This window comes from Plasmodium berghei (assembly GCF_900002375.2).
Source record: "Plasmodium berghei ANKA genome assembly, chromosome: 3".
Classification (NCBI taxonomy): domain Eukaryota; phylum Apicomplexa; class Aconoidasida; order Haemosporida; family Plasmodiidae; genus Plasmodium; species Plasmodium berghei.
Window position 1 is genome coordinate 368,048 of NC_036161.2, and position 15,124 is coordinate 383,171.

The 15,124-nt window shown below is 24.7% G+C and overlaps 5 protein-coding genes across 5 annotated transcripts; 3 read left to right on the forward strand and 2 right to left on the reverse strand.

Annotated features, from left to right (window-relative positions):
• Window positions 1-547, forward strand: PBANKA_0310600 (conserved protein, unknown function; the record flags this gene model as incomplete). The annotated part of the gene is made up of 2 exons (XM_034566963.1): window positions 1-291; window positions 374-547. 2 exons carry the CDS (start codon window positions 1-3, stop codon window positions 545-547), a joined length of 465 nt encoding a protein of 154 aa, XP_034419989.1.
• Window positions 548-1,657: 1,110 nt separating this feature from the next.
• On the forward strand, window positions 1,658-3,658 carry PBANKA_0310700 (conserved protein, unknown function; the record flags this gene model as incomplete). Its single annotated transcript, XM_034566974.1, has 1 exon — window positions 1,658-3,658. One exon carries the CDS (start codon window positions 1,658-1,660, stop codon window positions 3,656-3,658), a length of 2,001 nt encoding a protein of 666 aa, XP_034419990.1.
• Window positions 3,659-3,986: 328 nt separating this feature from the next.
• On the reverse strand, window positions 3,987-6,473 carry PBANKA_0310800 (RTR1 domain-containing protein, putative; the record flags this gene model as incomplete). The annotated part of the gene is made up of 1 exon (XM_034566985.1): window positions 3,987-6,473. The coding sequence occupies one exon, from the start codon at window positions 6,471-6,473 to the stop codon at window positions 3,987-3,989; it is 2,487 nt and encodes an 828-aa protein (XP_034419991.1).
• Window positions 6,474-8,120: 1,647 nt separating this feature from the next.
• PBANKA_0310900 (T-complex protein 1 subunit theta, putative) lies at window positions 8,121-9,873 on the forward strand (the record flags this gene model as incomplete). Its single annotated transcript, XM_034566996.1, has 2 exons — window positions 8,121-8,123; window positions 8,245-9,873. The coding sequence occupies 2 exons, from the start codon at window positions 8,121-8,123 to the stop codon at window positions 9,871-9,873; spliced, it is 1,632 nt and encodes a 543-aa protein (XP_034419992.1).
• A 342-nt stretch (window positions 9,874-10,215) lies between these two features.
• On the reverse strand, window positions 10,216-14,765 carry PBANKA_0311000 (protein transport protein SEC31, putative; the record flags this gene model as incomplete). The annotated part of the gene is made up of 4 exons (XM_034567007.1): window positions 10,216-10,252; window positions 10,438-10,787; window positions 10,885-10,973; window positions 11,075-14,765. The coding sequence occupies 4 exons, from the start codon at window positions 14,763-14,765 to the stop codon at window positions 10,216-10,218; spliced, it is 4,167 nt and encodes a 1,388-aa protein (XP_034419993.1).
• Window positions 14,766-15,124: the final 359 nt, after the last annotated feature.

Below are 15,124 nucleotides of genomic sequence, written 5' to 3' on the forward strand. Positions count from 1 at the left end.
ATGTCATTTTTAAGTAATCCATCGACAAATCATATGATAACAAATTTAACGAAAAGAACAAATGAATTTCAAGCCAAAATAGATGCCATACTAAATAAAATAAGCACAGAAAGTTTGCCATTTCAAAAAAAGTCTTTTGTATGTTGTGTCAATTGCTTTGACACATATAATACTGATTTTGAGTCCATAGGAAAATGTGTTAATAATTGCCAAAAGGGGACAGAGCATTTTGTTCAGGTTGTTCAGAATGAAATGCAAAATTTGCAAAATAATTTACAATCATGCCAACAAGTAAGGAAAAAAAAAAATAAGTACATATATAAACTAAATATGCATTATCAATGTTTTATTTATTTCTTACCCTTTTTTGTAGTCATGCTTTTATAAATATTCACCAAATTATGCAAAGAGTAATGCAAATATAGATGGGCAAACTATAGAAAAGGAAATGGAAGGATGCGTAGTAAAATGCTTTGATAAACATGAACCTATGTTACCAGAAATATCCAATCGATTGCATAAAACCTTAAAAGAAGAAATGAAATAATATATTAACCTATGTATAGTTTTCAAAATTTTTATGTTTTTCTTTTCTTCTTTTTTCATTAATATTATATGGATATAAAAATATAGCGTAATGAATATATACATCCATAATATACACACACATTATTATGGTTATTTATAATTTATAATGACATTGTATATACCAAGACAAAAATGAGTCATAAAAAAAAAGGAAAGGAAAGTAAAAATACATATTTGAGATATAAAATGAGAAAAGTAAATACATATCTTCAGCAATAAATTTATACAAAAAAATTAAATTATAATTAAAATATATTCATAAAAATTAAAAAGCATATAGTGTTTGAAATTAAGATATTGACGTTGTTTTATTTTTTTTTAAGATATATATTTCTACAATTTTTTAGCATATACTCTTCCCTAGTCTTTTTATGAATATTTAATATTCATTTTTTTTTTAATCTTTAAAATAATTTTTTTATAAACATTTTTAATTGTAATTTGTTCAAAAAAATATTCACGTAAAGATATTTACAATATACTTTACTACAAACTAATTGTTATGATATGTTATGGACTATCCAAATTATTTTCTTCAACATCCATTTTAAATTAAAAAAAACCCAAATAATAATTTTTAAATCATGTTAAGAGAAAAAATAATATTTTATATCATACTTAGCATATGCAATTTGGTGCCTAAAAATAAACACACACAAACAAAAACCAAAACTACACTATATGCATAAACTTTGAAGCTTTGAGGTTTTGAAGTTTGAAGCTTTCTGAGACGCTATTTATTTTGTAGATACAACTATTTTAAAAGTGTGTGAAAAAAGGCTTTTATATCTGTATATGCATATATATATGTATGTACATCCATTTAATCTATTTTGTTGTAGTTATTGTGATTTTTTTGTCTTTATGACTGATTTCTTAATCTAGTTTGTTTGTACCAAGCTCCATATCATATCTCCCATTTTGTATTTCACAAATTCGAACGGATGCTCAAACGTATGTTTCCACGAATATCGTGCATATAGGTTAGTTCGAAAATTTTTTTTTTGTAGTAGCAGTGAAACTACTGTAAAATATTTAGTCTCATAATATTCCGTTCTAAAGTGAACAAATGAAATATTTTTTGAGGGAAAAAATTCATGATGTCTTTGAAAAATATGATTGTGAAAATGCCTTAAAGGGCAAAAAGATGAAGTGTAGCGAAAAAGAGAAGAGTTCAGAAGAATGGAATAATTCAGATTTGTTATATTATAATAATTATGGAAATAATTATATAAATAAAGAAAATAATTTATTATATAGAATTAAAAATAAATTACATACTTCCGATGTAAATAAAAAAAATGTTATAAAAGAAAATATAAATACTGATAAAGAAAATGATTTGACATTATTTTCAGAAAATAAAAATTATTTATTTATCGAAAATTATACATCTGTTATATATGAAAATTGTGAAGATAAAATAAATATAATTTTATCAAATGAATATATACCTAATGGAAATATAGAAATACAAATAAAAGGCAATGATACATTTATAGTTCCATGTAATATTACTCAAAATATACTAAGTTGTTATTTACCCCAACTCACTAGAGGGATATACAATATATATATATTTATAAATAAAGAGATGGTATTTATAAAATTGTTGCGCCCTGGATTTTCCTTATCAGAAAATAGTAAGTTTCTTATATTACATGTAATAGAAATAGTTGATTTTAGTTATTGTGAAAATAGACAAGAAAAAAAAAAAAATCGGAAAAAAATATTTGACCTGAACAAGTCATATGATATAGCATCAAACAACAACACGTTTACAAATAAAGAGTTACTAAAAATATATAATAATTTATACAAAAAATATTATACAAATGTTAACGATAAAATAAGGAGTGACCAGATAGCAATTGGACAAAATTATAAACTCAAAATTACTAATGATAATAAATTTTATGAATTTCTTAATTCTTACAAAAATGAATTTATTAATCATTCTTTCAGAACAAAAAAAAATAATAGTAATATTGATATGAATAATATAAATATTGTTTCTCAACTTAATTTAGAGAATTGCACAACTCAAAATAGGATACCTATTTTGTATAAAAGATTATTATACGATACTTGTATATACGAAAACAAAATTATTATTATGCAATTCCATTCTAAAATTTTTGAATATGACCCTTTTAATATGTTATCTGCACACATATTTACAAAGGATGAGTTAAAAGATGGTTATACTATTTTTGCTCTTAATCTGGTGCCTACATGGGAAATTGAAAATAGAGCTACAGATAATAGTAGCGCCAATAATAACCAAGATGGAAACTTAAAAAATAATATTTTTGAAATGAAAAATAAGGAATATCTTGATCAAAATAATTATCCAATAAAAATTATGAACATGTCAGAAAAATATATAAAAAGAAAAAAGAAAAAAAACTACGTTAGCTCTTTAATGATATTTCGATCTGATGAAGCAAATTGTGCTGATGTACGTTTATGGGAATATATAAAAACAATAGATTGTGCAAAAAATAATATTTGCAATAATTTTTATATAAATAAAAATAATTACAAAAACGACATTCAATGCCCTGTACCTGATGAGCTAATAAATAATAAAAATATTTTTAGAAAATATTCGCAAGGTCTTAAAATTTCTGAACAAGTCAGCATTTTTTTCGAAAATTGGAATGAAAATATATTGCCGGTTCAGAAGTTTGTCCAATCACCAAAATATAATTTACCTTATTTAAAAACGCAGGATTTATCAAATTTTTTAAAAAATAAAAAAGAAGATATATTATTGATTAGCGATTTTTGCAAAACCAAAGAACAAACAAGCGATATGCTCAATTCGGAACAAAAGAAGGAGCTTCCCTATAACACCACATTGTTAGATAGCAGCAAAAATGAAACAGCAAAGAATAGCGAAGTGGGTAAAAACGGCAACGCTGCGTGCTTGCTAAATAATTTCATTTCTTTTGTGTTTGTCCTTAATGGAAAAATATATCATAGCGTTGTGCCAATTAATAAGGTCCTTTTATTATTTATAATTAATTATTGGATGCATTTTGTTAATACAAACAAAAGGCGATAAATTGATGAATGAAATTGTGATAAATAAAATACATTGAATAAAAAACGACAAATAAAAAACGCTTATATGCATTTTTTATATTTTAATTTAGGGTAACTATTATCCCCATGGATATATACCATACAAATATATGTGTGCACATACACGAATTTTTTTTTTTTTTTTTGGTGCTTTTTGGTAAAAACACTGCAAAGATGAAAATATATAATTTAGTAATAAACACAAAAAAAATGTAAATGAAACTTTCATTTATACATAAAAAATAGAATTGATAAACATATGTACATACATATTTGTAGATTGAGTTGCTTCTTTTATAAAGGGATGATTAGTAAAAATTGTTTTGAAAAAAAAGCATGGATAAATCATTTAACTCATCTCCCTCAATTTTATTTTCCTGAATTAAATAATCTTCAGCTAATTTAATATTGTTATGTTCACATTTTGGTATTAATTCTTCTTTATGCTTTTTTATTGCAACAACAATAACACAAATAATTGATTTATAAATAATTTTTTTAAAAGGCAACAAAGGTTTGTGAAATAAAAATGTTCTACATACATTTAAAATTATCGAAGAAAGAAAATTAACATATATTGGTATATATTTAGAAATATTATTAATAAATTCATTTTTTCTTTCTTTTTCTTCATCATTAATAGATTTAGGAATAATAAATTCACTTTTCTCAAAAAAATAAACAGTATATTTTGATATATTGCTTGTAAATATATCCCATAATACTACATATAGTGACATGTTTTCATAAATATTTATTCCTTTAGCACTATGCAGATATTTATTTGTTACAAAATCATCTTTTATCTCTGTTTCTAACATATTATCAGAAATATCTGATTCAATTGTTTCAACATATTCGAATTCATTTAACAATTTATTTTTTTCTTCTATTTTACATTCAGAATTATTTTGATTAGGGATTTCGGATTCGTGTTCTTCGGTAATAGTACATGGGCCATCAAAATATGCTGAAATTGGATTTTTAAATTTTTCAAAATATTCTTCTTTAATTTTTTGTTTCCTTTCCATTAATATATTTTCTATTTCTGACATCTCAATATCGTTAGATTCAGAAGGTTCGCTAATTTCACAAGATTTATCTTGTTTGTCGATCGTAATCAATTTTTCTTGATCTACACTATTTTTTTTTAAAATTGAAACTTCATTTATATTATTTTTTTCAGAGATGGAATTTTCTGAATTTGATTGGCTTCGAACAATATTAGAGTCTAACATTTCAACGTTCGATTTTTTATCATCAGTATTTTCTTTGGATATATTATTGCTTGTTAAGGTTGTTTGTTTTTTGCTTGAATCATTTAGTAGGATAACTTTTTTTTCTTTGTTTAATTTTAAATTAATTTCACTCATTTTTTGAGAAGCACTATTTATAATATCTTCTTTTGTATAGTCGAATCCTATCATTTTTGTTCCATCTAAAGTTGTTTGTTTCCATATATTTTCAAAGGAATATTTTTTATTAAAAATCATAGAATTTCTGACTTGTTCATATATTTTATTCATTTCTTCTTCACGTAAACACCCATTTGTGCTGTCTATTTTTTCGCTATTCTCAAAATCTTCTCTTTTTTCATTATCTTCAAATATTTTATCATTGATTGTATTATCACACTTCTCCCTATCACTATTTTGATCAACCTTTTCATTTATTTCTTTATTTTTTTCACTACTAACATCATTATCCATTTCTTTTAAGGAGTTTATTCCATCCATTTCGCTTTTGTCTACTTCTTTGCTTATATTATCAGAGATATTTGTGTCGTTTTTTTCAAACATATCATTTGAAATTTCAGATTTTGTTTCGTTCAAACTTATTTCATGATCATTTATTTTGTTTTTATAAATACAACTGTTATTTACAGAATATTCGTTGACACATTCATCTTTAAAATATTTGAACATTTTTATATATTCACTGAAACTTACAGATTTTGTTTTTTTCTTTACATTGCCTTCGGGTTTGCCATTTTCGCTCGTTTTTTGATTTTCTTCGGGTTTTCCATTTTCGATAACCCCATTGGGAATTTGGGGTTTGGAAAGGGGAGTTTGATTGTGGGTTTCTGAAGTAATGCCATTGATAAATGAGATTTGATTATTCACAATTTTAATTTTATCAATATTGTTAAATAAAAAATTAATATCATAAAGTTTAAAAAAAGGGAAAAATGTTAGTAACATTATATGAATAAGTTGACATTTTTTTTTGAGATTAACATTTTCTTTGTTATTTTTATTATTATTAACTATTTCTTTTATTAAATATAAATTGTAATTCATACAATTTGGTGAACAAAATATATCATAGTACTCCCTTAAATAAATATGTTTATTTTTTGTGTCAATTTTATATTTACTTTTATTTATATTATTTAAAAAAATATTATCACAAGCATAGAACCCACATTTGTTGTATCCCCGTCTATTTATACATACATCTATTAAATCACTTTTAGAAAAATATAATGATATTAAATTGTTTAGAAAAATAAGTAAATTTTTGATAAAGATATTTTTGTCTGCATTTATTTTTATATTTTCATCTTTAAATATATTATCACAATTTTCAACTTCAGATTTAGATATTGTATTTATATATGAGCATACATCTTTCACATTATTAAAAAAATCAGCATAGCAAATATAATCTTTTTTTTTTTTGGGAATATTTATATAAATTAAAAGAGCCTCGAGCTTTCTGTGATATATTTTAGATAAGTTTATTATATTTCTTTCTTTTTGTACATCATCTACTACCTTTCTATCAAAATCCATTTTCATAATTTAATAAATGAAATTCTACAAAAATATTTATATTTTATAGACCAATTCAAATATATATCTTTATACAAACTCAATTTTTCTGAGATTCATACTATAGATATGTTGTAACAGAAAAGGATAACAAATACGAGTGACATAATCCTGTATAAACATCCATACAATATAACATGTATAAATATATCATATAATATTGCATGTATAAACATCCATATAATATAACATGTATAAATATATCATATAATATTGCATGTATAAACATCCATATAATATAACATGTATAAATATATCATATAATATTACATGTATAAACATCCATATAATATTACATGTATAAATATAGCATATATATGAGCATACGTATGCATACAATTGTGTAACTTTCTTAAAAAGGTTTGATTATTTCAAACGGATATTACATTGTGTAGTCAGAAAATATGATATGAAAAATGAAATAGAATAAAATTGTCAAAAAAAATATATTTCAAAACTGTTTTAGGCTATTCCTTCCAATACAGAAATGAAGATATAATTTTATTATTGCATTTGTTCGAATATTCTCACAAAATAAAACATCATAATTAAATGACGAAAAAATAAATATGCTTAGCATGTAATAAATCATATGTATATATATATATATATACTTTTAATTAGGTGAATTATGATTTGGGAAAATTAAAAAAAAATATATAATTGAAATATTTATTGTCAAAATTTTGATAAATAAAAGTATGAATATAATAGAAATGGAGTATAAGCATTAAATTGCAAAATATCCATATATATATAATTATCATATAATATTATTCATGCTATTCATATTTATAAATAGGATTTCCACAAATAGTATGCACTAAATAATTTAATTCTTTTTTTTTTCCAAATCCTATGAAAATAAAAGTGTACACTTATTTGCAAATTTAAATGATAAATAATATTTTTCAGTACTAAATATGTATTATATATATATATTCTTTATTGGGGTAGGTATAACCCAGTCATTTTATTTAGAAAAAAAATATTATATATTTAAGTACATTTTATTGTACGCGCTATTATATATAACACGTTATAAATTTATTTTTTTTTAAATTAAAAAAAAATATATATAAACAGTATACATATAAATGCTAAACACAAAAAACATTTTATATAGAGAAAAATACTCGCAATTGTGCTTTTTGCAAAATAAAAAAAGATAAAAAAAATAATGTCAATATAATTACATTATTTTATATAAACATAGTCACGTTCAAAATCCCCCTTCTATATTCTTATAAATATATACATGCATACATACAAGCATTTAATTAATTTTAATTGTAAAACTTGTTGTAAACAAAATTATATATTACTAATTTACATGACTATATTTATTCTTAAATAGTCATTAAATTTACATAATATATATACATCAAAATTTCTGAAGGAATTCAAACATTATACACACACATATATACATAGTACTAATTTATTTATATATTCATATTATATTAGGATTTCAAACATAACAAATTTTGACAAAACATAGTAGATAACAAAATTAACTTTATTTTTATATAACTGTGAAATAGTATTCCTTGAAAAAGCATTTTTTTTTTATAAATAAATTTCCAATATCTATAAATTTTACTGAAAATGGTAAGAACCGCTTTGAAAAGGCATTGCCCGTTTTTTCCACTTTTTTTTTTCACTTTTTTTTTCAATTTTTTTTCCAATTTTTTTCACTTTTTCTTTTTCCTTTTCTTTCTTACTTTCCCAGTTCGCGAACAAACTCGGAGTGAACGCTCTACTAAAGGACGGGTACAGAGTTGTGAAAAATAGTGAAGATGCGATTTTAAAAAATATCGAAGCATGCAAAGAAATATCTTCAATATTGCAAACGTCTTTTGGACCAAAATGTATGAACAAACTAATAGTTAATCACATAAATAAAAAAATTGTTTCAAGCGATTGTATAACTATTTTAAACGATTTAGAAATAAACCATCCTGTTGTTAATATTTTGAAAAAATTATCTGAAACTATGAATTATGAATATGGTGATAATACAAATTATGTGTTTACTATAGCTACTGAAATGTTAGAAAAAGCTAGCTACTTAATTCATGACGGGTTCAATGTAAATGATATATTAAATGGGTTCAAACTTGGATATAACGAAATAGATAAAATATTAGAAGAATCAATCAGTTTTAAAATCGAAAATTTTTATGATGAAAAAGAAATATTTAAAGTTATAAAATCAGCAATGGGTACAAAGAAATTATCAAATAGTTACGATTTCTTGATTAATTTATTATCAAAATGTTTATCTACTTTAATGCCAGAAAAAATAGAAACATTCGATGTTGACAATATAAGAATAACTAAATTAAACGGAGGGAATTTAATCGATTCACAATTTTTAATGGGTATGGTTATATCTAAGGAGCCAAATGGAATTGTAAAAAAAAAAGAAAATGCACAAATTATGATTCTTAATTGTGGATTAGAAGCAGCAACAACAGAAACGAAAGGAACTGTACTGTTACGAAATGCTCAAGAATTAGTAAACTTTACAAAAGGTGAAGAAGATCAAATGAAAAAAATAATTGAAAATATTAAACAAGCTGGAGTTGATGTTATAATTGTAAATGGTGCTATTTCCGATATTGCTCAACATTTTTGTGATGCAAATGATATTATGACATTAAAAATTACATCTAAATTTGAAACAATCAGAATATGCAAATTGTTAAATATTCATTCATTAGTTAAATTAAGAACCCCAGAACCCGAAGAGATTGGAAAAGTATCCTCTATATATGTAACAGAAATTGCATCTAAAAAAGTTACAATTATTAATTCAAAAAATAAAAAACTTGGAACTATTCTTTTAAGAGGTGCTACTACTAATCTTCTTGATGAAACAGAAAGATGTATACATGATGGAATAAATGCAATCAAAAATTCTATAAAAAGTAATTCATTTGTTTATGGAGGAGGATGTACAGAAGTACAATTATATTCTAAAATCAAACAATTATCACAAAAGTTAACAGGAATTGATAATTATTCGGTTAAAATGTTTGCAGAATCATTTTTATCTATACCAAGAATATTAGCAACAAATTCTGGATACAATAATACAGATGTGGTTAATCGCCTGATTAGTGAACATAGTAAAGGAAACCTTGAAGCATGTGTTAATATAAATCGAAATGATGAGTTCATTATTTCAGCAAAAACAAATAATATATATGATAATCTTAAATGTAAAAAATATGCCATAGACCTTGCTTTCGAATCTTTACAAACTATACTTAAAATTGATCAAATTATTTTGGCTAAACCGGCAGGAGGTCCTAAACCTAGGGATAAAAACCCTGAGTTTGATGAAGACTTCTGAGGTTTCAAACTAACAAAAATAAACATATACTTGTCTAGTTTAATTGCACAAGTTTTTTTTATTTCAATATTATTCACAGCGTTTCATTCTGTGAATATTCATTTTTTTTTTTTTTTCTCAAAACGGCTACCCTTTATCTTGTATTTCTGACATAACTGAGTTACTAGTTGTTACATTGTATTATTGTGTTTATTTATTAGTTATTTAGTTTTTAATTTTAAAACTCACAATGTATATACATTGAAATAACAGTAAAAAAAACATTACACATTCGCACATATGTACAAACATATTCATGTGCTTGACAATGGAAAAAAAAGAGAGAACTCGACAAAATTTTCCTCAGCATTTTGGAATAATGCATTTTAATCCCATGATCCTAGATGAAAAATGAAAAAATGAAAAAATGAAAAATGAAAAATGAAAAATGAAAAATGAAAAATGAAAAATGAAAAAATGAAAAAATAATAAAATGACAAGATAACAAAATGGAACTGCCATTTTTTTGTTTTCCATTTTTCCATTTTGCCATTTTATTTTTATACTTTTTTTTGAGCATTTTACCAAGCCTTGTTGTTTCCATCCCATAAGTTCCTGCTGACCTCCATCAAATTTTTGTTAGCTGTTTTAAAGTCATTTTCATTTATGCTATTTGCCAAATTTATTATTATAGTATTAATTTGTTCGTTAAATGCACCATTGTCGATTTTATCAAAAAGTTCATGCACTTTTACAGAAATATCATCAGCTTTCTTTTTAACTAATTCTTGGGATGTATACATATTTAGTAAATTAGAAATAACTCTTTTAACATTTTCTATATTGCTGCGATTCATTAGCACTCCATTTTGTTCCTTTGTTACGGTTTGGATTTTTTTATTTTCATTTGCTGTTGACTGTGTTGTCGACCCGAGCTGTTCAAAAAAATGAAAAAAAATACCAAGCGAAATAAAGGAAAGCATAAAGAATCAAACCAGTTTTACATGAATAATTGCCATTTACGATTTATACCTGTTGAGTTGTTGTTGGAATTGGCCATGGAACGGGCATTCCCGGAGTTATAGACATAGCGCCTGCTACTGGGGATGTCGTTTTTATTCCTAATAAAATGGAAAAGATAAAATTATGAACATGTTAATGTGGATTTTTTATTCACATTTAATTGAAGATACAAATGTGCATTTGTTTGTATATGACATACCTGATGGAGGGGTGAATCCAACTTTGTTTTGAGAGTATGGTTGTGGAGGCGTAAAGCTATTTTGCTGTTGTGTTTGTTGGATCTGTGATATTGGTGAAATTTGAGAAGGTGAAACAGGATTATAAACTTGGGAATCAATAGACTCTCTTTTATTTAATTGTGATTCTTGAATAAAAGGAATATTTTGTTGAATCGGATTTCCCATTGATGTTGAAACAGATGTATGTCGATTTCTTTGAGAAAAAGGAGGAGGAATATTATTTTGTGAAACTGAAAAACTCGATCGAGAAATATTTGGAATTTTATTAGATGGTGGAGCCATACTATTTTGCATTGCTTTATTTACATTTGTATAAGATTGTGATTCAAACATGTTTAGTCCTTGGGGAAGTTTATTTTCATGTTCTAATTTTAAATTTGAATGAGATGATAGATGCGCTAAATTTTGTACTGAAGTGTGTGGAGGTGATGAAGCATTAATTGGAGTTGTCGAATGAGATGGGATATTTGGTGGGGGTATATATAAAGATCCCATTCCATTAGAAGGATATTTTACATTATTGTTAAAGTTAGATGTGGGATATCCTCTATTAGATGTAGAATTGATAGAACCCATGAAATCTTTTTGTGGTGGTAATCTAGAAATATCAGATGAACCACTAATCATTTGAGTATTAAACTTTGTAGGTGAATTATGGCTAAATGGAACCATAGGTGTAGAAGGCCCATGTTGTTTATGCATTTCAGATATTGGGAGAGGAGGGACAATAGATGTTAAACTTTTATTTGGATGAATTTGAGATTTATTATAAATACCATGGATAGATGTATTTGTTATATTATTACTATTATTATATTTTTGTGATAGACCAAATGGTTTAATATCAAAATACTGAAAAGGGGATGGTGGAGGTTTTATATGAGGTGGCATTATATGAGCAGCACTGTTAAATATTCTATCTCTTAAAGTAAGATTTTCTATTGCATTGTCATTTTCAGTAAATGATAAAAATGTCATAGCCGCTTTAAGGCGTCCTGAATTTGCTAAAAGTTCTGCATATTGATTTATTTTTTGATTCATTGTTGAATTATATTTATTATATTTTATAACCATTTTAAGAACAGTAATTTTTTCGACAATATCTTGTAAAGCATTTAATAATGTTGATTTGGATGATGGCATACTATCCCATATTTCAACTGTTTCAGGAAAATTAGATGCACATAAATAACAAATAGATGCAGATCTAACATCAAATTTTTCATTTTGCAATCTTTTTGCTAATATTTCACACAAATTATTAAAATTAGGATTATTAATAGCATATGTACATAAAATAGATAAAGCTTCATCCCATGATGATAGATCAATTGTTTTTACTAAATATTCTAATTTATCATCTAATACATAATTTATATTTCTTAAAAAACTATCATTTTGTTTTTTTATATATATATTTTTGGTTTTGTGCCATAAATTTTCACCACCAAAAGATGATAATAATAATGCATCTGCCATTCTATTTTGGTACAAACATAATTCTACTGCTGCTTCTATATTACCAACAAGTAAACATTCTTTTATAATGGATTCTATTCCAGTGTTCCAATTATTACTATTTGTTTTATTACTATTTGGTTTACTATCTTCATTTATTTCACCAAAACCAATTTCTGGATTTTGGCATTTAATCGTGCTTATCATATCTTTTGTATTCGAATCAACATTATTTACAGAACTCTTTAAATCTTCTTTTCCATTTTTATCTTCTTTAAATGTTTCATTTTCTTGCTTTTTTTCAATTTCAGTTTTTTCTCCAAGTTCTCTAAAAAATTTTTCTGGATCCAAATCAAACGGTTCATTGAAATTCGGTTCATTTTCTTGCATCTGAGAAGTTACAAATTCTCCATGCATATTATTTCCATAGTTTGAATATCCAGAAATGTTTTCTCCATTATTTAGGTTGTTCATTCTTGTATTGTCATGTTTATTATTCATATCAGAATCTATTTCTAAATTATTAGATGTAATATTACCACCGTTATTCATATTCTCATTTGTTTCACATCTATATTTTTTAAATATAAATCCAGATTCTTCACCTATACTTTCTACAATTTTCTGATTTATTTCATTCATATCATATCCTATATGTTTAACAATTTCTTCTTTTTGAGATGTACATAATAATTGTAAAATTTTCCAAGTTAACTTTTCATGATAATCATCACATTTAGCTATTTTATTTTCACAAAATTCTTGATATTTTCCACATGCTATATATTTTTCAAATTTATCAGCTTCTTCTATCAAATCTACTTCTGTTGGATAAATATGACATTTTATCAAATATGGATTGTTACTATTTCCTCCCTCATTTTGCAATCCTCTATTTTTGTTAATTTGCATGCTTGCCTCATCGGCAATGTTTTGGTTCAGTTGGTTAGCATTCTTATTTGAAGCACTTTCAGATGCAGATAAATTAGAACCATTATCACTCTTTATGTTGTCAAAAAGACATATTTTACCACCAAATCCAAAGCATATAGATGCATCTTTTTTATAAAAAGTTGGTATATACTTACTTGTCATTTTACTTCCGTTATTTATACTGTTTATTTGTATCGTATCCATATTTGTAGAGGATGCAAACATGTCTGGAATAAATGGAGACCATTTCGAATAAATGTTATTTCCTGAATTATTTACTTCATTATATATATCAAAATTATTTGAATTTAAATACCAACATTTGGTTACATCTTTTCCTGATGACAACAACAAATTAGAATCTATACTACTAAAACATATATTGTTAATACCTTTTGAATGTCCTATTATTTCTTTTATTGGATAATTTGAATTCCTTAGATCCCATAATTGAAGACATGGATTCTTATCATCATCATATGAAATTAAAATTTGAGTTGGTTGATTTTCTAACCAACATAATGATGATGTTTTAGTTCTACTATGTGGATCTCTAAAACTAACTGCAGATTTTTTTATTTTCAAATCCCAAATAATTGTATTTCCATTATTAGAAGAAGTAGCTAAAATATGAGATACTTTTTTATTCCAATTTAAACATGTTATTTTTTGCAAATTATTTTTATCTAAATATGGATCATAAGATGTTGGAGAAAAAATATTTTCAATGTCAATAATAAATAATTGTCCATCATTTCCTCCTGTTGCTATTAAATTATTTTTGTGTTTATTACATTCTAAACAGTTTATACTACTTTCATGTATATTTGATTGGCTCAGAATAAAATTGTCATAATTTACACAATTTGTGTCAAATAAATTTTGTGCATTTAGTAAAATAATATTTCCATTTGTTAATCCACCTATTATTATACCTTTATTTAATTCATTCTCATTTTCACTTTCTACAAAATTATTGCAATTAATCCATTCAAAACTTGTTACATATTCATTGCTACTTGTTTTATTAGATTTATTATTTTCTCTGCTTAGTGCCTCTTCAAAATTTAATTTATGTACAATATCTAGGCTTCGAATATCACTATTTAAATTTATGTCGAGCAAATATGTATAATTATTCAAGCTACCATTATTTGAGTATAATAAATTATGTGAATTGAAACATATCAGGTAATTTTTGTATTCCTCAAACGGGCACCAATCGAAATTCCCACTAATATTTATACTTTTTAAGGCCATGTCGCGCCAAAAAAAAAAAAATAGCTAGCTAGATAAAATATTAAGCAATATAGCTGATTATAGTATGAAAATTTGCGTTTTATGGAGATACACAAATTGCTTGAGCAATGAACCCATGTAACAATTAAGCGGTTAAATTGGGGAGTATGACACACAACTTCGAAAATTATTAAATTTTGAAAAAAATTAAAATATTTTAAGCTTTGTAAGTGCGAAAATATTGAGCATGATTTCCATAAAAATATGAACAAGTCATAAAAAGTTGCATCTGCATAGAGAAAAAGCAAGTACGTCGCTACACACATACATATATAAAAAATTGCGAGGACTTGCAAATAATTTTACAAACTGTTTTTGTA